Source organism: Desmodus rotundus, chromosome 3 (genome assembly GCF_022682495.2).
Source record: "Desmodus rotundus isolate HL8 chromosome 3, HLdesRot8A.1, whole genome shotgun sequence".
NCBI lineage: Eukaryota > Metazoa > Chordata > Mammalia > Chiroptera > Phyllostomidae > Desmodus > Desmodus rotundus.
In genome coordinates, this window is record NC_071389.1 from 8,978,600 (window position 1) to 9,002,380 (window position 23,781).

Genomic DNA, 23,781 nt, shown 5'->3' on the forward strand with positions numbered 1-23,781 from the left:
AAACCGCCGGGAGCTGGCCAAAGTGTGCGCGAGGGGAAAGTGTCTTGGCCTCTCCTAGGAGAGAGGCCTTTGCGGCCGCTTTGATACCCAGCCCTGTCAAAACCAACTCCCTTTCTCTCTTTTCTTCCCCTATCCTGGCGCCGGGTACCCCGGCAAAAGGGGCTGAAGGTAACCCCGGTTTCTGTAGGCGCCGCGCGGGTGGCGAGACTGACTCAGCGCCCTCCCCGCGGCCGTCTCCCCACGCGCCTGCGCGCTAGCGCTTCGGGACCGAGCGCGCGAGCGCCCTTCCCTCCCCCGCGCGCCTGCGCGCCGTCTGAGAGGGACTCGGCGTCTCGGCCTCGGCGGGAGGGCGGACGCGCGCGCGCCCGCGGTAAAGAGGCGGGCTGCGCGCGCGCCGGTGGGAAGCGTCCGGCTGCCACAGCGCCAGCTGGGTCGTAGTCGCTGCCGCCCGGATCCCCCTCGCCCCTCCTCCCCGCTCCCCCGCCCGCCGCCTCCCGGGCGCATGCGCCGCCAGAGCGCGAGGGTCGGCTTCGGGTGTGTGGTGGCGGCAGAGCCGAGCTGCGAGCCGGGAGAGTCAGAACCTGGGGGAGAGGGATGGTCTCTGCACGGGGGGGAGCCGGAGGAGCCGCCGCCGCTGCCGACGCCACCGCCGCAGCCGCCGCCGCCGCCGCCTCGGCGCCCGCCTCCCGGCGCTGACGGGCTCGCACGAAGCCGGCGAGGGAGAACCCGCACCAGCGGTCGCCGGCACACCGCCCAGCATGGTCCGGGAAACCAGGCACCTCTGGGTGGGCAACTTACCGGAGAATGTGCGGGAAGAGAAGATCATCGAGCATTTCAAACGGTGAGTGACACGAGGCCCGGGGCCGCGCTCTCTCTCTTCGGTCCCCGCCGCCCGCTCCGGCCCGTTGCCGGACCCTCCTCGTGCACGGAACCGGTGAGGGGGGACCCGGGCTAGACCCACGGACGGGTGCGGGAGGCGCGCGGATGCCTGGCCGTCTCGGCCCGCGTCGTGGCGTTGGGCCTCGGCGGAGCGGGCGCGGCTGCTGCCCTCTCACTTCCCAATAAGGAGGGGGCTGTTGCTCGGCCTCCGCGAACCCCGCGCCGGGAAGGTGCCCTCGCGCTGGCGAGGCGGCGGTGGGGTGGCGTCCTTGCGAGCCGCTGCCCGGGCTCCGAGCGGCCGGCCGGGCCGTGCCCCGAGCCCTTCCCCGCCCCGCCAGTCCCTCACGGCCAACTCCGGAGTTCCGCGGCAACTCCCGCTGCTCACCCTGCGGACGCGCGGAAATGCCGGACCCGGAGAGGCTTTTGTGCGAAAGGACAGGTTACGCAGAAATAAAAGTCGTGGTAGGTACTGTCGGGACGTCTCGGAATTGGGAAGACGCTTAGCGTCGAGGGACCTCTCGCGGAAGGTGTATAGCGCACGGGTTTTGTTCTGCGGGGCTGGGTGGAGGATGGCGACTGAAAATTACTTGGCGCGCCCGTTTCGGTTCTGTTCGCTTCCCTCCCTTCAGCCCCCGGGGTCGCTGGATGGGGAGGCCGCTGGGGACCGGCGCGTGCGGGGCGGGCAGGTCCCCCCCTCGCAGCGCTCCGAAGCCGGGATCCCGGCTGCCGCCGACGGGCCGCTTTTGAAGGAACGGTGTTTCCCTCCCACCCGGAGTTCTGTAATCAGTGGTTGGGAAAAATGCAAGCCTTTTCAAGTCAGCAGACGTGGTTTAAAAAAGAAAGAACTTCCTAGATCGATTTCTCTCTTCCTCCCGTTTCCTCTCCTTGTCGTCTAAGAAACGTTGGAATAAGTGGTGTTCTCTGCGCTCCTTGTTCAGTAGTATTAAGCGCCTGTTTTCTTTGTGAAACGTGTACCTACCGTAACAGAGGCTTCAGTATGAAATAAGATGAGAATGACGATTTGCTTACACCTGGTGCAAACTGAGGACTTTAGCATGTGTGATTGTGCTCCAGAATTACTGGTTATTCCAATATTCAAAACCCTGAAAGGTTTTGAGTTTGTTTTACTCCTTATTTCTCTTACTACCTAGTCGGTGAAGGAAATGATGAAGAGCCCTTATTAGTGAGTCACCATGGGAAAAGTACATTGCGTCGCTTGCTCTGAGCAGCCTCCTGGAGGAAATGGAACCCGCGGCAGCGGAGCTCCGCTTTCTTTTACATGGAGGATCATTGATTCTGTTGGTGGTTGCTGTTACTGGGGTATTAAATCTTCTTCGCCTCTGGAGCGCGCGTGTGCGCGTGTCCGCGTGTGAAAAGGAGCCGGGAATAGTGAGGCCATTCATAACCTGCTGTCCTCGGCAGGACTGGGGGAGGCGCGCTTCCAGGGACTCTCCGGGTGTTTACTACGCGGTTCTGGGAAACCGGGCGAGGGGAAGGCCGCGAGCGGGAGCTCGCCTCTGTCCGGAGTGAGGAAGGGTAGCCCTCCGGCTCAGTTGAGAAGCGGATGGGAACTTTACCTGGAGCTGCTCCTTCCCTTGCCGTCCCCTTCATTGTTTTGGCAGAAAAATAAGCTACTTAGATGCGGCTACTTCATCTTCTTGTAGACGTTGTCTCTGCCTGGGAAATTTGTATGCATCGACGTGCAAACACGTGCATTGCAGCCTTCACTTTGCTCCTCAGTGTTCTGTGGCCAGACGTGTCATTTCGCATTATGCAGATTCTATAGACACTGCATGTCTGTTGCGGGGAGTTTGACCTCTCTGCCAGATGAGATCTTAGGTAGAGGAAAGAGGAAGCCGTCCAAGGGAGTTCTGGAGGGTTGTAACTGGATGGTGCTGCGGTCCGGCTTGTGTGAATGACTTTCTAAAATGGCGGCCAGGACCCACTTTATGTGGGAATCAGCAGAGCAGATCTCAGAATGCACAGAGGGAGGAGGGGGCAGAGGATGCGAGCTGCCTTGAACAGCCGCGGTCTGCTGGAACGTTACTGTGTTAAAGAGGGCTTAGCTGGCACATTGCTCAGACTGCATTTAAAGCAGTATTTTACCTTTTGCAGAGCTAAAGCAGATGCTACCTATAAAAGCAACTAATTTTAAAACTAAGACCTTGTGTTCCCGAAACTCCCTTATTTTAAAAAGAGACTTGGAAAAAATCTTAAACGAATTTACTTAGTTCTTTGAGTAGATAGAACATTCTTATGGGTTTAAAGAGTGTAACCCCAGACACCGGCATTTCCAGTTCCCATCCTCCCCTTCCCACCTCCACCCCCAACAGGTAATCTCTATTTCTGTTTTTTTGTTTATCCTTGAACATATACAGGAGGTGTTTTTGCTGATCCAGCTGTGGAGCTAAATGGACCTTGTTTGGAGGAATTCACAGGCTTTTTATCTCTGTTGTAGAAAATGTCTTGTAAAACCTGGATTGCTACCGGGAGGGAAACTAAATCCGAGTAATTTTAGTGAAAGGGATAAAAAAATGTAGTTGTACCAGAATTATATAGCTCTACAAGAAAATTTAAGGATATTCATTTCTGGTGTGTTCTAGAAATCCGAATGATAAATAAACATGCAATACCTAAATTAAAGCTGAGGTTAAATTGCCTCCTTTTACCCTTTTCCCTAGTTGATTACAGCATTAACTAATAACTGTTTTATAGGTTTAAGAGGTGTACACTGGGAATACATTATTTAAAAAAAAAACGTTTCAAAATGAATATTCTCATAATAACAATTAGGCTTTTGTAGTAAGTGTTTGGATTTAAAAAAAAAAAAAAGGTTAAACCAGACAGCTTTGGGAGCAGGGGCAGTATTTTGGGATTGGGGGCGGGGGGGGGGGGTCAGAGCTATTTTTTTAAAACTATATCTTGGTCCTTGTTTTTGGTAGAAAATAAGATGAAGGGAAGGGTGCTGATTTGGCTTTTTCCCTGTGTGGCAGAGAAAGACCAAACCTTTAAAATGTAATCAGAGCATTTTCAAAATTTGTCTTTACCTTTTTCCAATAAGAATATATCTTACTGTGTTTATTATCTTTACAGCTTTCATGTATGGTGGTTGAAAAAAATGACTATTTCTGAATCAGATTTTAGTTAACAAAGATCCATTTCAGGGACTGGATTTGCACAATAGAGAAAGTCCTTTCCTTTGTATGTTAGCTGGGTTGAAGGGGGAAGGGAGGAGTTATACAACAATTGCTTGCTGTCTTGTAGTTGTAAGAGAGAGAGAGGTGTGTGCAAAGGCGACTCCCTGAATTAGAACGAACAAATGAATAGAACCCTTTAAAGAATATAAAATTGTCTATATCTTATTTTTAGATTTTAAGTAAATCACATATTTAGGTTTTTCCCATTCCTTCCCTAGTTTAGAGAATAGGTTAAAGATTATGTAGAGGTTCAGCAGGGTAGCAAACAGCTTGTGTAAAAATTTTGTTAATAAATGAGGTCCATTTAAAAAATGTTTTTGTTTTTTGGGTTTTTTTGTTGTTGTTGTTGTTGTTGCTGATTTTCAATATCTTATCACAGTAGTTTTCCTGAGCTGAAATTACTAGAATATATATTAGGTGTTAAATGTATTTGGATATCTTTATTTCTGGGACACAATATAAGATAAAATACTATGGAAGTTTCCTTGTTCTTACATACTTATAACCAGAGATATTTTTAGACTTAAACAAAATTGACTCACAGTAGCCTACATCATTGCTACATCGCTTCTTTTGAGCCCAGCCAGTTTCTGTGTTTTGAAACCTCTGGTTTTGAATGTTATAATTTTCAAAGTTTTCATGGCAGGCTTTTTGTACATTTTAAATAAAGTAGGACTATCAGAGTTATCTCGAAAAATAGCACTAAAAGATTAATACAGAATGATTGAAATGTTATTTTATTTCGTGAGTAGAATGCCTCCAGCAGGTAGATTAGAGGAAAACATAGGGCTCAGTGCCAGGAAGAAGATGGTGTTTGACTTGTGTAGAGGCCACCTTTTCCCAACTACCTACCTTTATTGAAGACTCTTAATTGTTTGAGCACTGTGTTGTTTGGTGTGGTTATGGAGCGATTTCAGGCTTGATTTATGAGACATTTTTAACCTTGTGAGCACTAATGCTTTGAGAATATTTATTTAGAAATTGTAAAGATAGCAGTAATGTGGAAGTTCTTTCAAGTATTCCAAGCCTCACTTCCCCCATAGTTTGACATTTTGCTTAAATTAAAAAAAAATTAGAATTAAAAAAAAGATTTTATTTATTTTTAGAGAAAGGGAGGGAAAGAGGGAAACATCAGTGTGTGGTTGCCTCTTGTGTGCCCCCAACTGGGGACCTGGCGCACAACATAGGCATGGGCCCTGACTGGGAATCGAACTGGCAACCCTTTGGTTCTCAGGCTAGTGCTTAATCCTCTGAGCCAAACCAGCCAGGGCAAAAAGAATATTTGAAATGTTTTATGAAAACTAGCATATTTAACCAGAGACTGTATTTCTCTGCTTTTAGTTTTTAAAACACTTATTTATTTACTTTTAGAGGGAAGGGAAGGAGAGGGAGAGAGACATCGGTTGGTTGCCTCCTGTACACAATCAGGGGCCTGACCCGAAACCCAGGCATGTGCCTTGACCTGGAATCCAACCAGTGACCTTTGGCTTTGCAGGATGATGCTCAACCCACTGAGCTACGCCAGTTGTCTCTTTTTCCTTCTAAAAAAGAATCTGTAGTGTTTGATCTGTAGTTAACTAGTACGCAGTGTTTAGAGTGAACATTGTAGTTGGCAGATACCTTCAGTTTTATTAAACCTGGGCTCCTAAATTTCATTATTGGATGATTTGGAATAATTGTTGTTCAGCACCTTGAAACACACATGTAGTAGTCTGGTGAATAAGGAGACTAAATAAAGTAACATTTTTCTATAGTTAAATTCCTAAATTATACTATTTGTTTATTTTTAACTTGTTAGTATTTGCCATACAGCAATTCATAATTTGAATGAAAGTAGCATACACTACTGTGTAAACCAATAAGAATGTTTAATTATTTTATTAGAAACCATATAAATTTTGTGTACCATCTAGCTGATTTTAGTGTGTGGAATCTCATGCTTTGCAGTAAAATGATGTTTTTTGTGTAATTTTAAAGTATTGCGATATTCAGATTTTCCCTTCTACATGTCTCTCTGTGTTGTAAGGTGAAAATTATAAACATCTTAAAAAAACCTCAATGGAATGTCTCTATAAAACTGTAACAGCCCTGGCTGCTGTGGCTCACTGGATTGAGCGCCAGCCTGCGAACCTAAGGGTAGTAGGTTGGATTCCCATTCAGGGCACATGCCTGGGTTGCAGGCCAGGTCCACAGTAGGGGGTGCATGAGAGGCAACCACACATTGATGTTTCCCTCTCTCTTTCTCCCTCCTTCCCCTCTGTCTAAAAATAAGTAAAATATTGGGGGGTGGGGAGAACCTTGTAACTTAAATTTAGTGAATTCTTAAATTTAATTATTTAAGATTTCATTTTGAGTATAGAGATGAATTGAAATCTAGCACATGTAAAGGTATTTATTATATAACAAACTGCTTCAATTCTTACACTTAAGGAATATTTGTTGGAAAATTCAAATGAGAAACAGTTATTGCTTGTCCTATATACTTCTTAGCATTAAACTCTGGGGGTATGTGTATGTCTTTGTGTCTATATATTAGATAAACTGAGTTTGAGTTACTTGAGAACATTGACAAATGAAATGAAGATTTTTCTCTTTATACCTTATATTGACTTTGTTACATTTCTATTCATGTTTATACACAGTATATATACTTTTACATATACTATAATACATTTGTAGTTCCTTTCTTTTTAATCCTTATCTGAGGATTTTTTTTTTTCCATTGCTCTTAGAGAGAGAGGGAGGGGGAGAAAGGTGGGGGAGGGAGGGAAAGAGAGAGAGAGAGAGAACATCAGTGTGAGAGAGAAACACTGATTGATTGCCTCTTGCAGGTGCCCTTACTGGGTATTGAATCCCCAACCTAGCTACGTGCCCTGACTAGGAATCAAACCTGCACCCTTTGGTGTAAGGGATGATGCTCCAATCAACTGAGTCATACCAGCCAGGGCAGTTTCTTTGAATCTTAAAATTGACTCGATTATTTTTTTTAAAACCTTCACCCCATCATTTTATTCCTTTGCTTTAAAAACTAGGACATTTGTATTATTCTCAAAAATATTTTGGGCCCTGGCTGGTGTGGCTCAGTGGATTGAGTGCTGGCCTGCAAACCAAAAGGTTGCTGGTTCGATTCACAGTCAGGGTGCAACATGCCTGGGTTGTGGGCCAGGTCCCCAGTTGGGGCGCACGTAAGAGGCAACAAGATATTGATGTTTCTCTCCCTCTATTTCTCCCTCCCTTTCTCTAAAAATAAATATATAAAAAATTTACATTTTACAAAACTACATTTGGCTTATAGTGATTTTGTCTTTATAAATCAATACATTGGTAGGTAGTAGATTATGATTATTTTTTTTGTCTCAACCATCTATTTTTAAAAATGCTGTCTTCAGTAAAGCATAATTTACTGAATTAGCATTCAGTGTCTTTAGCATTCACGATTAGTTAAAAGTCTCCTTGGATTAAAATAAAGATAAAAAGTTTATCACTTTATGATATCAAAGGATGTTAGAATCTTCAATGAAAACTATTACCATTTAGACCAGAATTTAGGAAGAGGTACTTAAACTTGGATAGGAAAGTATTATATCATTATTTTCACTGACCTGTTACCAGAATTTAGTATTTCCTTCAATTATAAAATGGTAGTATTGCCCCTGTCTGCAGGTGTGGCTCATTTGGTTGGGCTTTGTCCCTCAAACCGAAAGGTCGCCAGTTCAATTCTTGGTCATGGCACATGCCTGGGTTTCAGGTTTGGTCCCCAGTCCGGCATGTATGGAGAGCAACCAGCTGATGTTTCTCTCTCACACTGATGTTTCCCTTGATCTCTCTCTCTCTCAAAAAAAAAAAGGCGGTGGTATGTACCTGTGATTTCTCCATCAACACTAATCCAGTTGTATTTTCATATTTCACATTGCAGTTATAGATCTCATTTGTGCTCATCACAGCTTGGAAGTTACAGTAACTATTAGACCTGCTGTTAGATACTTTTATTTAATGCATTAATGAAGATGTACATGTATATTACTATATGACTGATAGGTGTTGTAGATATATTTTAGAAAGTTCTGCCTCGGAGAGTTCAGAAACATAGAAAAATAATTAACGAATCTCACCCTCAACCCCATCAACCAATAACCATGCTGATCTTGCATTATGAGAAAAAAAATAATAAAGCAAAGGAGGGGATAGAGAGTAATGGGAGTAGGGGTGATGAGGAAGGTCTCTTTGAAAAGATGGCATTTGCTACACCAGAAAGAAGACCTCTTCACATCTAGATTCACTTCTTTCCTTCCTGCGCTTTTTTTTCATTTAACGTTAATTTTCAAATAGTTCAGAAATAGTGCAGAGAATCCCCACATCCCCTTTACCCAAATTCCCCATTGTTAACATTTTGTCACATTTGTTCCATTACTGTCTTATCTTTTTCTGTCATGATATCCTACATTCCTTAAAATTTCTAGTGTATACCTCCCCAAAACAAGGGCCATTTCCTGCATTACATGATACAGTCTTCCCAGGCAGAAAATCAGCATTGGCACAAGACTACTACCCAATCCATAGACCCCATTCAGATGATGGCAGCCATTCCAACGATCTCTTTTTCCTTATTGGTCTAGGATCCCAGCCAGCACCATGGGTTGCCTTTGGTTGTCTTATTTCATCAGTCTGGAACAATTTTTCATTCTTACCCTAATTCGCATGGATGTGCCTGATATAGTCCTTTTTAAAAAAGATATTATTTATTTATTTTTAGAGAGGGGGAAGGGAGAAAGACAGAGAAACATCAGTGTGTGAGAGAAACATTGGTCAGCTGCCTCCCGCACATGCCCCAAACCAGGGACCTGGCCAGCAACTCCGGCATATTCCCTGACTGGGAATGGAACTGGCAGGTCTTCCCTCAACCGAGACACGCTGGTCAGGGCTGTGCCTGCTAGTCTTAAAGAGAGTAGGTATTTCTTTTTTTTTAATTAGTTTTTATCTTTTATATTTTAAAAAAGATTTTATTTATTTGGGAAGGGAGGGAGAAAGGAAGGGAGGAAGAGAGGGAGAGAAACATCAATGCATGAGAGAGATCAGTTGGTTGCCTCTTGCATATCCCAACTGGGGACCTGGCCCACAACCCAGGCATGTGCCTTGACTGGGAATTGAACCGGTGACCTTTCAGTTCACAGGCCAACACTCAATCCTGTTTCATTCTGCAGGATGACCCTCCACCTGTGTCTATCTAGTATTACCTCATGATTAGATCAGGTCATGCATTCTTGGCAAGAATACCACAGAAGTGATTCTTTGCCCATCTCAGTATTGTATAAGGATGTAAACAGTATATATACATCCTAGTACAGGTGATGTTAACTTCAATCACTTAGTCAAGTTAGTGTATTTACCATTTTCCCCTTTGATTTTATTAGCATTTTATGGGAAGACATTTTAATACTACGCTGACAGTCTCTTTTATCATCAAGCCTATACCTACCAGCTTTAGCTTCCATTGGTAACTCTTGCCTGATTTATCTATTATTGACAAATGATCATCTTTTACAGTGATTCCTTCTATAGTTATTCTACTGTGGATAAGAAATCTCATGATTTTGATTTTTTCAGTGGGCTTTAGTCCAAACCTTATTTATTTTGAAATGTAAATCATCCTAGATTTAACCAGTGGGAAGGAGCTTCAAACTGGCTACTGTGCCCTTTTGATGTCTCATCATTCTTTAAGCATTTCTTTATGGCACAACAAAGGCTCATTTTGTGCTTTCCCTGCCCCAGTCCTGGAATCAGCAGTTTCTCTAAGAAGTCCTGGTTCCTTTTAGTGTAGGATGGATGGTATTTACAAACCAAAATCTGGGTGCTCAGTTTTACATTGCTACAGAGCTAAGATGATATGTGTGTGCACATGTGAACATATATATACACAATACGTGTACTTCTATATCATACATTACAAAACTCTGGGTTTACATGTTTCAGTACAATGAAGACTATAACTTTCCCATTTCTGTGTAAGTCCCCTCAGATTTAGAATCCTGACTCCCATTATTCTCAGTATATTTATTCATTTGCCCTATCAGTTATGTTCTCAATGTAACTAAAATCCCAACCACTTTGCCTCCTTCATCTCTACCATCTCTGCCACCTCTGGCACTTCTGAACACATTGCTCTTGCTGCTTCTGTATCTAATCCCCTTCCTCTTAACCTTAACTACTCTTATTTGGAAACCAGCATTTGTGGGGAGGAGCAGGCAAGGAAAGAAAGGTGGGACTAGAAGTGATTTGCCTTTAATTTTTTTCTCTCATAGGAGACAACTTTTGGATAAATGATCACCTGCCTCTGGTGCCATTTTTAAGCAGATTAGAACTACCTCCCTCTTAAAATTTGAATTTTGGTTGTACTTCCACCACTGACTCTTGTGATGTGAGCTCAATTACTGGATCATTGTGAGCTTCATTATATGCTGAGTCACATAGAGGAGGGGTTAGTGAGAAGGGAGTTTGTTTCTTAGGAATAATATTAGGAATCATTATTGCTTCATTTATTTGGATTTCAGTCACTTTGTGGGGTTTTCAGCAAAATTTTGCCCTGGCCTTACCTTCTTTAAAACTTCATTGAGCTCAAACTTACTTCTTCTCTTTTTTTAAAATTTATTTTTTATATTGAGTTATAATTCACATGTAACATTATATTAGCTTCAGTTGTAATGACTTGATGTTTATATACATTTCAGAGTGATCGCCACAGTAAGTCTAGTTAAACATCGATTGTTGTACATACTTACAAAATTTTTTTCCTTGTAATGATGACTTTTAAGATTTACTTTCAGCAACTTTCAGATATACAATACAGTATTATTAACTATAGTCACCATGCTGTACATTATATCCCCATGACTTGTTTATTGTATAACTGGAAGTTTGTATCTTTTAACCTCCTTTCTTTCTCCCACTTCTGTCTCCGATCCGTTCTAGGAGTTTGTTTTTGTTCTGTTTTTATTTATTTATTTATTTATTTTTTTAGATTTCACATATAAGCGAGGTCATATATTTGTTTTTCTCTGTCTGATTTATTTCACTAAGCTTATTTCACTTAGTGAACACATGAATGCCCTCAAGGTTCATTCATGTGTTCACAAATAACAAGATTTCCTTTTTATGGCTGGATAGTATTCCACTATATATCGCATCTTTATCCATTCCTCAGTAGTAGATAAATCTTAGGTTGTTTTCATATCTTAGCTATTGTAAATAATGCTGCTGCAATGAATGAACATGGAATGCATGTATTTTTTTTGAAGTAGTATTTTTGTTTTGTTTGGATACTCAGAAGTGGCATTGCTGGATCATATGTTAGTTCTATTTCTAACTTTCTGAGGAGCTTCCATACTGTTTTCCATAGTAGCTGCACTCAACTTTTGTTTTTCTCTTCTTTCTACATTACTCTTGGCCCCCACCTAAGGGGTTCCTTGGTGAATTAAGACCCTTATTCTTTGACACAAGTCCCAGAATATTGGAGTTTTGTATAGTTTGTATTATTTTGAAGTAGATCCCAGACGTTTTATTTATAAATTAAATGAGAAGCACTGTTTAAAGATGTATAATACTATGGTGCATCCCTACTTCAAATACCCAGTCATTATTCAAATTCATAATTTTTTTTAGAATCTCTTCTTTTTAAACTCAGACTCTAAATAAGATACAGATATTAATTGTGATGTATAATTTGCATACAGTGAAATGTACCTGTGTTAAATTTTAGGAAATGTAGGCAGGCCCTGGCTAGTGTGGCACATTTGGAGTGTAGCCCAGTAAACAAAAGAAGTGTTGTGGGTTTGACTCCCAGTCAGGGCACATACCTGGGTTGTGGATTTGGTCCCCAGTCAGGGAATGTATGAGAGTCAACTGATCCATGTTCCTCTCTCACATCTATGTTTCTCTCCCTCTCTAAAAAATTAAGGGAAAAAAAAAAAGAGAAAGAAGGAAATGCAGGCAGGTTTTCCTTGTAACCAGCAGCAGCAGCAGTCAGGATACTGCAATTTGTTTATTATTGATGGACGTTGGGACTTTTTAAAAAAAGATTTTATTTATTTATTTATTTTTAGAGACAGGGGAAGGGATGGAGAAACAGAGGGAGAGAAACATCAATGTGGGATTGCCTCTTGTGCACCCCCTACTGGGGCCCTACCTGGCCCACATCGCAGGTATGTGCCCTGACTGGGAATCAAACTGGCGACCCTTTGGTTCACAGGCCTGCGCTCAATCCACTGAGCTACACCAGCTGGGGCCTGGACTTTTAATGTATAGGTTTTAATCTCTCTCCTTACAACTTAACTTTTTGGAAACCAGTTTGATTGTTCTGTAGAGTTTCTCGTAGTGTGTGTTTTGCTGATGATATTCTTGTCCTGTGGTATATATCAACATTGCCTTTTGCGTTCTATGTTTCCTATAAGTTCATAAATGGGATTATTTTTAAATATTTTGATAATTGTCAACATAATTGTTTTTTTTTGTAATTCCATGCATTGTATTTTATTCCGACAAGGGGTTTATAGGTTTCAATGGACTGTCGTAGCAGTCTGTGGCATAAAAAGGTTAAAAGTACCAGTGGTTTAGACAAATTCTTAGGTTAAGAATAGAATGCTAACAGCATATTAAGTACTAATTTTAGCTTGGACATAAAAAGGTTGAGGTGAAAAAGTTAAAATTACTAAAAAGCCTTAAGACTAGAAAATGCAAAAGATGTTGTGTCCTGTGACACCTTCCCTCCCCACCTTTTCCTTGTTGTAAATTTAGATGACTAGAACTGCTGCTTTTATCATGGGTATTTTTTTCTGCTTTTACATTCTTCCTCTTTCCCCTGTTTCATCCTAAAAATCATGGAATCTTTAGATTTAAGGTTGTTTCTTTTAGTCAACTTGAATTCTTTCAATGAAATGAATTTCAAATACATCCATAGTTAGAATGAAATACCATTAACACATACTAACTTCTGTTACGTAGGTGGACCCAACTTTTTTAAAAAAAGATTTTGTTTATTTATTTTGAGAGAGGGGAAGGGAGGGAGAAAGAGAGAGAGAGAGAAATAATCAGTGTGTAGTTGCCTCTTGCATGCCCCCTACTGGGGACCTGGCCTGCAACCCAGGCATATGCCTGACTGGGAATCGAACTGGTGACACTTTGGTTCGAAGGCTGGCGCTCAAGCCACTGAACCACACCAGCCAGGGCAAGACTTTAAATTCTATTAAAGTTAGAACCCATTTTAAAGGTCAACTGATGGTGCAAAGGAAATAGCTACATGGAGTCTGATGGAGACATATGAAGTTGAGTCTCATTATTTAGCCTTAATAATGCAGGATAACAATTCTCAACACAATTAGAGTCTGCCCTTACTAGTTTATTTTCTGTTGGGCATGGGTAGGTAAAAGTCTGAAGAAATGAGTTCTCGCCATCCTCCTATGATAGAGAAAGAAGGTTCCTGGTTTGATGGAAAAAGCAGCTCCTGTTCCCAGGTTGTGTCTACAGCTAAGTAGTTTTTTTAATATAAAAAATCAATTATGTTCCATAGCAGCATTATTCACAATAGCCAAAAGATGGAAGCAACCCTACTGTCCATGACCCATAAATGGATAAACAGAATGTCCGTATTAGGTGTATGATAAATAGAATACACACAGTGGAGTATTTTTCAGCCTTAGAAAGGGAATTCTGGCATATGGTATGACATGGATGAACCTTGAAGACATTATGCTAAATGAAATAAGGCAGTCACAGAAGGACAAGTATTGTATGATTCTACTTATACTAGGTACTTAGAGCAGTCAAATTTGTAAGACAAAGTGGAATGACGCTTTGTTTTTTTACTGTTACAAGCAGTGCTATAGTAAGCATTCTTGTACACTGTTCACAGATACATGTAATTATACACATATGATAAACTCCTATAAATGGAATTTCTGACGATGTGTTCTCAGTTCTTACTAGTTATAATTACATTGTCTTTCTAAGAGGTGTCTAATTTATATTACTCCTGCACACAGTATTGTGAAAGTGCCTATTTTCTTACACTCTGGCTAATTATCATTAAATAGATATTAAAATTTAGGTTTTTGTGTTATATATGGTACTTTCTTTTAAAATTTAGATTTTCAAAATTTTAACTGTAACTGAGTAGTTTTTTAGTGTTTATCATTTGTGTGTATGTCTGTATTTCTAAAGAATTCCTATTCAGTTATTTTGCTTGTTTTTTGCTTGAGCTTCTGTCTGCTGTGGTTTGAAAGAACTGTTTGTATATTTAAGAAATCATTTAATTTTCATGTGTTACAAGTGTTTTTCCCCCCATTTGTCCTTTGACTATATTTTGCTATTTAGGAGCTCTAATTTTTATGTGGTCTTTTCCTTTATGACTTAGGGATTTTACCTCATGCTGAGAGTCTTTCCTAGACCCATGAGCATACAGTAAACTAATACACACATTATACGGGGGCAGAGAAGTGGACAAACCATTACAAATCATTCTTCCTCTCCCCTTTCCTTTAATACCCCTCCATCCCTCTCCTAGAAAACCCCCTCAGGGTATCAGCTTTTTCTAAAATGAGACTAGGGCTCTGTGGTTGACTGCCTTTTGCTGGCTTTAACTTTTTTTTTGTCATCTTTAGGAATTACTTGTGCTTAGTCAAAAGATAGAGTGATTAGAAGAGGAATATGTTAATTATTTAAGAATGGTTTATAAATCCACCTTATACATAAATTTATTTCACAACAGATTTTTTGAAAGAATTCTGTATAACCATGAAATGAAGATGCAGATCTTGGCTGTCGTAAGTGGCTTGCTCCCAGTCAGGCATGCTCGAAATAGAAAATGTCTTCCAAATGTGCCCAGTTGCAGAAATGTGACATATGGTTGATTTATATTGAGATACTGTAGATGCTTATGACTGAAGGAGATATAAAATCTTTTGCACTAAAGGGCAGTGACATAATACTGTTTTGTCCTTTTCTTTTAATAACCCTTTTATTGAAGTATAATTTACATGGCATAAAATTCATCCTTTTACAGTGTATAATTCAGGTGTTTTTAGTATATTCACAGAGTTTTGCAACCATCACCACTAATCTCAGAACATTTTCGTCACTGCAGAATGAAACCCCACACCTATTAGCTCTCCTTTCTCCCTTCTCCCCAGCCTTTAGCAGCCAGTAATTTACTTCTTTTTCTGTGAATTCACCTGTTTTGAACCTTTCTTTCTTAGGGAATTACTCAATATGTGACTGACTTCTTTCACTTAACATAATGTTTTCATCCATGTTGTATAGTATGTATTAGAACTTCATTTTTTTTTTTAATTGCTGAACAATTCCATTATACGGACATACCATGTTTTAAAATCCATTCATCAGTTGTTGGATATTTTGATTGTTTCCAGTTTTGGCTATTATGAATAATGCTACTATGAATATTTCTGTACCTGTTTTTATTTGGACATACGTTTTCACTTTTCTTGTGTAATAAATCCAGGAGTTGGAGTTGCTAGGTTATAAGGTAATTCTAGTTAAACATTTTGAGGAACTGCTTAACTGTTTTCCAAAGTGGCTGCACCACTTTACAATCTCACCAGCAATGTATTAGGGTTTAGATTTTTCTTTTCTCTTCATCATCACTTACTGTCTTTTTTATTTTAGCTATCCTAGTGGATGTGAAAATGGAATCTCATTGTGATTTTGGTTTGTATTTCCCTAAGGACAAGTTGTTGAGCAAATTTTCATAGGCTTATTAGCTGTTTGTGTATCTTCTTTAGAGAAATATGTATTTATATACTTTGCTCATTTTAAAATTACATTTTGTCTTTTTCATTGTTGAGTTGTAAGAGTTCCTTATTACATAATTTGCAAATATTTCCTCCCTGTTTTCTTTGGGTTTATATAAATTTTTGATATTTGTCTTTGGATAGAATAAAACTATTAACTTTTAATTTATCATTGTCATGCTAACAATTTAAATCTTAAATTTATCTTTGTCATTCTGGACCAGCAATTTTCAACTGGTGTACCACAAGAATTTTGAAGACATGTAATATCTGACTATTTAGTCAGGGGCACTGACCTCTTTCCCCTTAGATTGTCAAATTAAAAAATGACAACAGCTAACACAACAATAGCCACCCACTGTGAATGAATCAAAATTATACCTATTTTTTTGGTCAGGTTGGCAAAAAATACTATTTTTTAGTCTGCTGCAGAATTTTAGTAATTAGTTTGTGTGTGCCATGAAATGAAAAATGTTGAAACTACTGTTCTAGACAATTGTTAAAACTGAAGTTTACATTTGTTTTTAACATTTTGACAGTTGCATTGAGGCATATGACATAATACAAATATCACCATCTTATTTGGTTATGTCCAAATTGTGGGGAGTTTTGCAATGTAAGTGTTTGATTCTGCCTTTTAGCAAACTTGAAGTATTTCTAGTAACTGGTATAAAAAACAAAATTAACATTGATTTATACATAGTAATTTTTTAATAAAACATTTTTGTACAAAAAGTTGATATAAGTGTTGATGTTACTGCATTATTCCAGATAGTTTGGTGGTTGTAATGGATATGTTTATGACCCAACTATCTGAGTTCCAAAGCGGAATGATTTTCAATCTTCTTGTAATATAAAAAACAAACACAAACAGTTATTTTCTCTGCTATTATAGGCATCCTGACCAAGCTTTAATATTGATCAAGAGATCAATATTATCCCTTAAGGCCTGTTCGTTTGCTCTTCACTTTCTTTCCTTTAAAAAAAAAGTCTTCTAAATTCTCACCTGAGGATATGTTCATTGATTTTAGAGAGAGGGGGAGAGGGGATAGAGTGAAACACCGATCATTTTTCTCCCAGTTGCCTCCAGTACATGCGGCTACTGGGGATCAAACCTGCCACCTAAGTATGTCCCCTGATCGGGAATCGAACTCACAACCTTTTGGTGTACAGGACGACACTCCAACCAACTTAGCAACCCCTCCAGGGCTTCACTTTCTGTCTGTCCATACTTATTGTATATTTGCTTTTTATTTATTTACTTTAAGATATTGTTTGTTTATTTTTAGAGACAGAGGAAGGGAGGAAGAGACATATCAATGTGTGGTTGCCTCTCCCGTGCCCCATACTGGGGACCTGGCCTGCAACCCAGGCATGTGCCCTGACTGAGATTTGAACCATGAACCCTTTGGTTCGCAGGCCAGCACTCAGTCCACTGAGCCACACCAGCCAGGGTTGATCAATTTGCTTTTTAATAAGGAACGGCTTGGCTGTGGTAGGATAAAAGGGTAGAAATGTGGGCAATACTCAAAGCCATGGGTAGTTTGATTAAATAGGTGGTTTTTGGAAAGTGGGTGTCTAGTTTAATTGCATGCCTCTTGTAAGAGGCTATTTACAATCCTATAACGTCTGGAATAGTAGGACAATGTTGATATTTAGAAGAGATATCTTCACCTGGAAATAGAGCAGTAATCATAAAAGACTCAGATGTGATCTTTTAACTCTGGGAGTTAATGGGGGCAAAGCGGGAGTAGCTGCAGAATTTGAATGTATTATCTCATCAGTGTAGTGGACCTAATATATTTCAGGAATGACTAGAAGATTCTTTATTAGAAGGGTATGTATGGCAACTAAGTATGTGGCTATTATTTGCTATTGCTTATTAGTAGGGTCAGTTGCAGAAGCTAGGATTAAAATTAATGATCGCATTCTTACTTACAACCCACCCAGTAATGGTTGAACACGGTGCCTTATGAAAAGAAAGGGTATCGAGAGCATTCATTGGGTTTTAGCATACTTAATGATCTTTAGCTTTATGTAATTAGTGTTGCTTTGGAAATTATGGAGTGATTTTCCTGGGTTGATGAAAACAGTGTAGAATTGGAGGAATCTTCTTTTTACCTGTCAGGTGGCTCAGTTGGTTGGAGCATCACATGCCAAGGTTGCGGGTTCAGTCTCCAGTTGGGGCACATACAGGAAGCAACCAATGAATGCATCAATAAGTGGAACAACAAATCCCTCCCTCCTTCCCTCTCCCCCCACCCTTCCTCTATTTATGTCTCAAAAAAAAAAAAATCAAGAAAAAAAATTTTTAAAAATTGTAAAAAGCCCTGGCTGGTATAGCTTGGTGGATTGAGCACAGGCCTATGAACCTAAAGGTAGTCAGTTTGATTCCTGGTTAGGACACATGCCTGGGTTTTGGGGCCAGGTCCCCAGCTGGGGGCATTCGAAAGGCAATCTCTCACACATCGATGTTTCTCTTTCTCTCTTTTACCCTCCCTTCCCCTTTCTCTAAAAATAAATAAAATTTTTAAAGAAGTTGTAAATAAATTCCATGAGACTAGGGATCATTGCTTTGGTCCTTGATATTCATCAAGTGTCTAGAACAGTGCCTGTTAAAAACCATATAACTAACTTATAGTTTAGTCAGGATCAGAACCTTAGTCTCTTTTCTCATACTCTCATGCTTTTTTCCTCCACTATATCACACTGTTCTCGAATATAAAATCAAAAGCCATTAACAAACTGAAGTTATATTCTTTAAGGAGTTACTATTTGATGGTCAGTGCTTATTACATAAATTGTCAAATGTTGGAAGGAGATGAGACATTTCAGCAAACCTTACTATATTATTTTATGTAATTTCTAAGTTCTCTCTTTAAAATGTAGAAGAATACTGTACAGTGTATTTTGATCAATTTAATATTTTTGATGGTGAAGATTTTTGGCCCAACAGAAAACAATTTAGTATTTTCAATTGTGTTTTTGAAGGTAGACCTATTAGATTGTTATATACTGAAGCTTGTGGCAATCAAGCACAATTTCTTAGCTTTATGTTACTTTTTTGAAAATTTTATTTTTTATTTTTAGAGATTTTATTTTATTTATCAGAGGGGAAGGGAGAGAGGAAGGCAGAGAAATATCAACATGTGAGAGAGAAACATCTCTATCCATGCTTCTCACACTCCCCCATCTGGGGACCTGGCCTGCAACCCAGATGTGTGCCCTGGCTGGAAATCGAACTGACAACATTTTGGTTCGCAGGCATGCGCTCTATCCGCTGAGCCACAACAGCCAGGGCAGGGTTCTTTTTTTTTTTCAATAAAAGAAAAATCTACATAACCTTGGATTTAGTGATAAGCCTTGTATGTGTGTATGTGGTAAAATGTATATAGTGTAAAATTTATTTTAACCATTTTAAGTGTATAACTCACTGGCATTAAGTGCATTCACAATGTTTCTATAACCATCACTACTGTCTATTCCTAGAATGTTTTTCCTCTCGTGCATAAACCCTTTACCCATTATGCAGTAACTCCTCATTTCTTCCTACCCTGAGCCCCTGGTAATCTATATTCTACTTACTGTCCTGTGAATTTGCCTGTTCTAGATAACTTTTATAAGTGAAATCATAAACTGTCCTTTTGTGTCCTGCTTTTTAAAATTTATTTAGTATGACGTTTTCAAGGTTTATCCATGTTGCAGCATGTATCAAAACTTAATTTCTTTTTAAGTCTTAATATAATATTCCATTGTAATATGTATACACCACATTTTGTTTATCTGTTCCTCTGTTGATGGACACTTGGCATCTACATCTTTTGGCAATTGTGAATAATGCTGCAGTGAACATGGTGTTACACATATGTGTTTGAGCCCCAGTTTTCATTTCTTTTGGGTATATGCCTACAATTAGAATTGTTGAGTCACATGTTAATTCTGTGCTTAACTTTTTGAACAAATGCCAAACTTTTCCACAGCAGCTGTACCATTTTACAGTTTTACCAGCTATATACAAGGTTTCAAATTTCTCCACGTCCTTGCCAACACTTGTTCTTTTCTTTGTTTTCTTTTTTCTTTAAATACTAGTCATCCTAGTAGGTGTGAAGTGTTATGTCATCTTGTTTTTGATTTGCATTTTCCTAATAGCTAATGATTTTGAGCATCTTCCCTGTGCTTTTTCTGCCATCTGTATGTATGTCTTTGGTAAAGTGTTCTGCCTGTTTAAAAAAAAATATGTTGAGTTGTAAGATTTCTTCTATTCTAGATACAAGTCCTGTTTCATATAACCTGGAAGGTATTTTTTAATGTTTGTATGGAAAGAACTATTTCAGTTTCTGTCATTTTCCCCCTGGAGTTAAAAAGATCCTTTCATCAATTCATTTACACCAAATAATTTTGTTCTAGTTCAGTTGCCTTTTGAAACTGGATTTTATGATTGTGTTTCCTCTGTGAGAGATAATAACTTAAACTATACTAGTAGATATAAAAAGAAAATTTCTGCTTTCTGATAATGTTGACAGCTTCTTCAGGGGAAGTGTGAAATTATGACCTTCAATTGTCAGGGAATGAGTGCTGTATTTAAAAAGTGCTATGCCTGTCTTTCTAAAAGGCCAAATTGCAAGTACATTAACTCCTACTGAAATTTGTGGAATTTTCATGAATTCTTTTATTCCAACTTAGTTACATATATGCTTCAAAACAAAAAAGTGCCCTAAAATTTTTCTTAACATACATATTGAACAGTTTTTTCGAATAAAAGTGAGAACACATGGTTTATCAAAAGATTTTCTTAGACTTATTAATTTAACATGAAAAACAGTTTTAGCCCTGGCTGGTGTGGCGCAATGGATTGAGTGCCGGCTTACAAACCAAAGGGTCGCTGGTTCGATTCCCAGTCAGGGCACATGCCTGGGTTGTGGGCCAGGTCCCCAGTGGGGGTTACTCGAGAGGCTACCACACATTGACATTTCTCTCCCTCTCTTTCTCCCTCCCTTCCCCTCTCTAAAAATAAATAAATAAAATCTTTTAAAAAAAGAAAGAAGAACAATTTTAATTATACTGAAATTACAAATTTTAGCAGTTCTTTTACCTCTTGGAAAAGAAAATTAAATCGTAAAAAATCAGCCCTGCCTGTGTGGCTCAGTGGATTGAGCACTGGTTTGCAAACCAAAGGGTTGCTGGTTCTATTCCAGGGGAAGGGCTCATGCCTGGGTTGAGGGCCAGGTCCCCAGGTGGGGGCTACCAATTGAAGTTTCTCTTTCTTTCTTCCTCCTTTCCCCTCTCTCTCAAAATAAATAAATAAAATCTTTAAAAAAAGAAAAATGTGAGTGTAAAAGCCAAATGTCAATTTGTAACCCTTCCCCATTATGTATAGGGATACATACATAATGTAAATTATCTAAAAGTAAGAAACAAAGTTTGAAAATACTTTTGGGAAATTATTGAGGTGCAACAATAATGTTGACTTTATTTTTTCCAGATATGGCCGCGTGGAAAGTGTCAAAATTCTCCCTAAAAGGGGATCTGAAGGAGGAGTGGCTGCCTTTGTGGATTTTGTGGACATCAAAAGTGCACAGAAAGCTCACAACTCAGTTAACAAAATGGGAGATAGAGACCTACGCACGGATTATAATGAACCAGGCACCATTCCAAGTGCTGCTCGGGGATTGGATGATACAGTTTCCATAACATCTCGTAGTAGAGAGGTTTCTGGGTTCAGAGGAGGTGGTGGAGGGCCTGCTTACGGCCCCCCACCATCACTTCATGCACGAGAAGGACGTTATGAGCGGAGACTTGATGGGTAAGTTCCAAGGTTTCTGTAGGCAGGTATTTTGTATTTGATATGGTGAGAAACAGAAACTCATATATAGGGGCCCCAGATGGATTTAAAGTTTTGGGCATTCTCAATGTTTCCTATTTTGGGTTGGAAACGGAAGTGATTTCTATCCCAGTGGCTGGTATCTTATGGAATCATAGAGGATACTTCCTGCAGCTGGTTGGATATCTACTCCTGAGATAAAAAGTGGTGGAAGATTTTGTATGGCAGCATCATTTTTGGAGTTACCTGTCTTCTAGAATTAATTATTTCTTCTCTTGGATGATGTTAAGGCCTTCCTTGGATATATCCCTTTTACCCGATGGAGCTATTTGGCTACAGATTTTGTGGTTATACTATATGGAATATTTCTGGAATATTAGAGCCTACAGATTCTTTTAGAAGTTAATATCTGCTTCTCAATTTTCATTATATAAAGTGTACAAATGAATTGGATTGTCACCATAAAACCTAGCAGATCATAATTCAACCCCTTGGATTCTACAAACAATACTTTAACCTGGAAATGTATACTTGGAGGAAGAAGAATGAAGGCAGTGTTTGATTTTCCCATTTTGGATCTACACCGTTTCCATGTTGGAATTACACTTCCTGATGGAATGGGGAAAATTTGAGGTGATGAACGTTCCTAAATCTGGAATATAGCCATTCTTTTCTAATTTCTGGAATGTATGGGATGTCATGCAGTCAAGAGTCCATTAGCCCAGGAGAAGAGGATTACTATCTCCTTTCTTAAGCAAGTTGCTGCCCAATTAAAGGTACTTTAGCTTTGAACTCATGGTGACGATCAGTTGTGGATACAGCAATCAAAATGGACTGTTCTGGATGGCTACAAAGGTGAACTGTTGGCGAGCAACTGTGCCTTCCTCATTTGGTGGAATCAGAGGATATTTCCTCTTCTGTCAGCTGCCTGATTCATACTTAGGGCTGGAAGTTTTTATGAATGTGGATCAATTTATAATTGTCTACTATCTCAAGAAAGAAGTCTGGGGGTTTGAGAGTTACAGTTTGTCTGGGACTACTTGCTTCCAGTGGAATTATTTTATCTGATCACTAAGATTTTTTTTTTCCCTGTGGTTCATCTAAATATCATTTGACACCCTTGCCCATTAAGAAGGTGGATTACCCCCATAAGAGGGGCCAAAATTGGGGAAGTTATGTTCACAATTCTCTCCCTAGATTTAATTGGGATTATAGGTCGTGTTTCCACACTTGGAAAAGGTTGGTATGTCCTGACCTGTGTATATTAGCCCCTCTCCTAACCCACGTCAAACTCTCTTTTTTCCCCACTAACTTTAGAAGTATTTAGTACTAATAGATGAATCAAAGAATAGCTATTAGATTTCAGCTCTGCTAGCTCTTGTGCCTGCCTTCTGTATCTTCTTAATGGATAAGAACTTTGCATATTTTTAAAATACCAGTTGTAGTAGTAATTCTCCTAGAACTATTATTGCCTATTGCTTGTTATATCATTAATAAGTTTTCAGTGATTAATATTTGATAGGGTGCTAATAGAATTATGAAATTTTCTCTTAAGTTTCAAGGAAACCCTCGTTTGTTAGACATTGAAATATCTATTCAAATTCCATAAATGTAGTGAATAAAAAAGGAGGAAGTAATTTAATATATTTAAGTAGGAAAGATTATTATTGAAATTTTTTGTCATGCTAGTTGCTTTTTATAATCGCTGTAAAAAACAAAAACAGTATAAGAAGGTATGTTTGCTACTAAGTGAAATGGGGGTGAAAATGAAGATTAGTGGAGAGATTTGGAATCTAGGCATGTACTGGGGACATGGTATTGTAAGATTTTTGCCAGATATTCTTTATTAGAGAGATTCTAATTCTTCTATATCTTTCATAATTCCTTAATCTCTTTTGATAGAAGAGTTCCAAAGATAATGTTGAGAAGAAACTTAACCTTAAGTTGAAATTCAAGTGATGATCTTTTAGGGACTCAGGAAATGAGTTCTGGTTTCCTACAAAAGTAGAGAAATTGAGATTCTTTGTAGGATTTGACTTAGTTTTAAGTACTAACACTTTAATTGCATGTGTGTAATTGTACATGC

General features: G+C 39.4%; 1 protein-coding gene across 3 annotated transcripts in view; it reads left to right on the forward strand.

Annotated features, from left to right (window-relative positions):
- Window positions 1-424: 424 nt before the first annotated feature.
- SPEN (spen family transcriptional repressor) overlaps window positions 425-23,781 on the forward strand; it is a 74,768-nt gene continuing 51,411 nt past the window's right edge. For 2 of the 3 annotated variants that reach the window (XM_024554258.4, XM_024554259.4), the window contains exons 1-2: window positions 425-841; window positions 21,357-21,677. In XM_024554258.4, the coding sequence (XP_024410026.2) occupies window positions 759-841; window positions 21,357-21,677 (404 nt within the window). In that variant the 5' untranslated portion in view covers window positions 425-758. Of the gene's footprint in view, window positions 842-21,356; window positions 22,935-23,781 lie in introns of those variants that run through there. The other variant, XM_053921094.1, reaches the window with a different exon arrangement.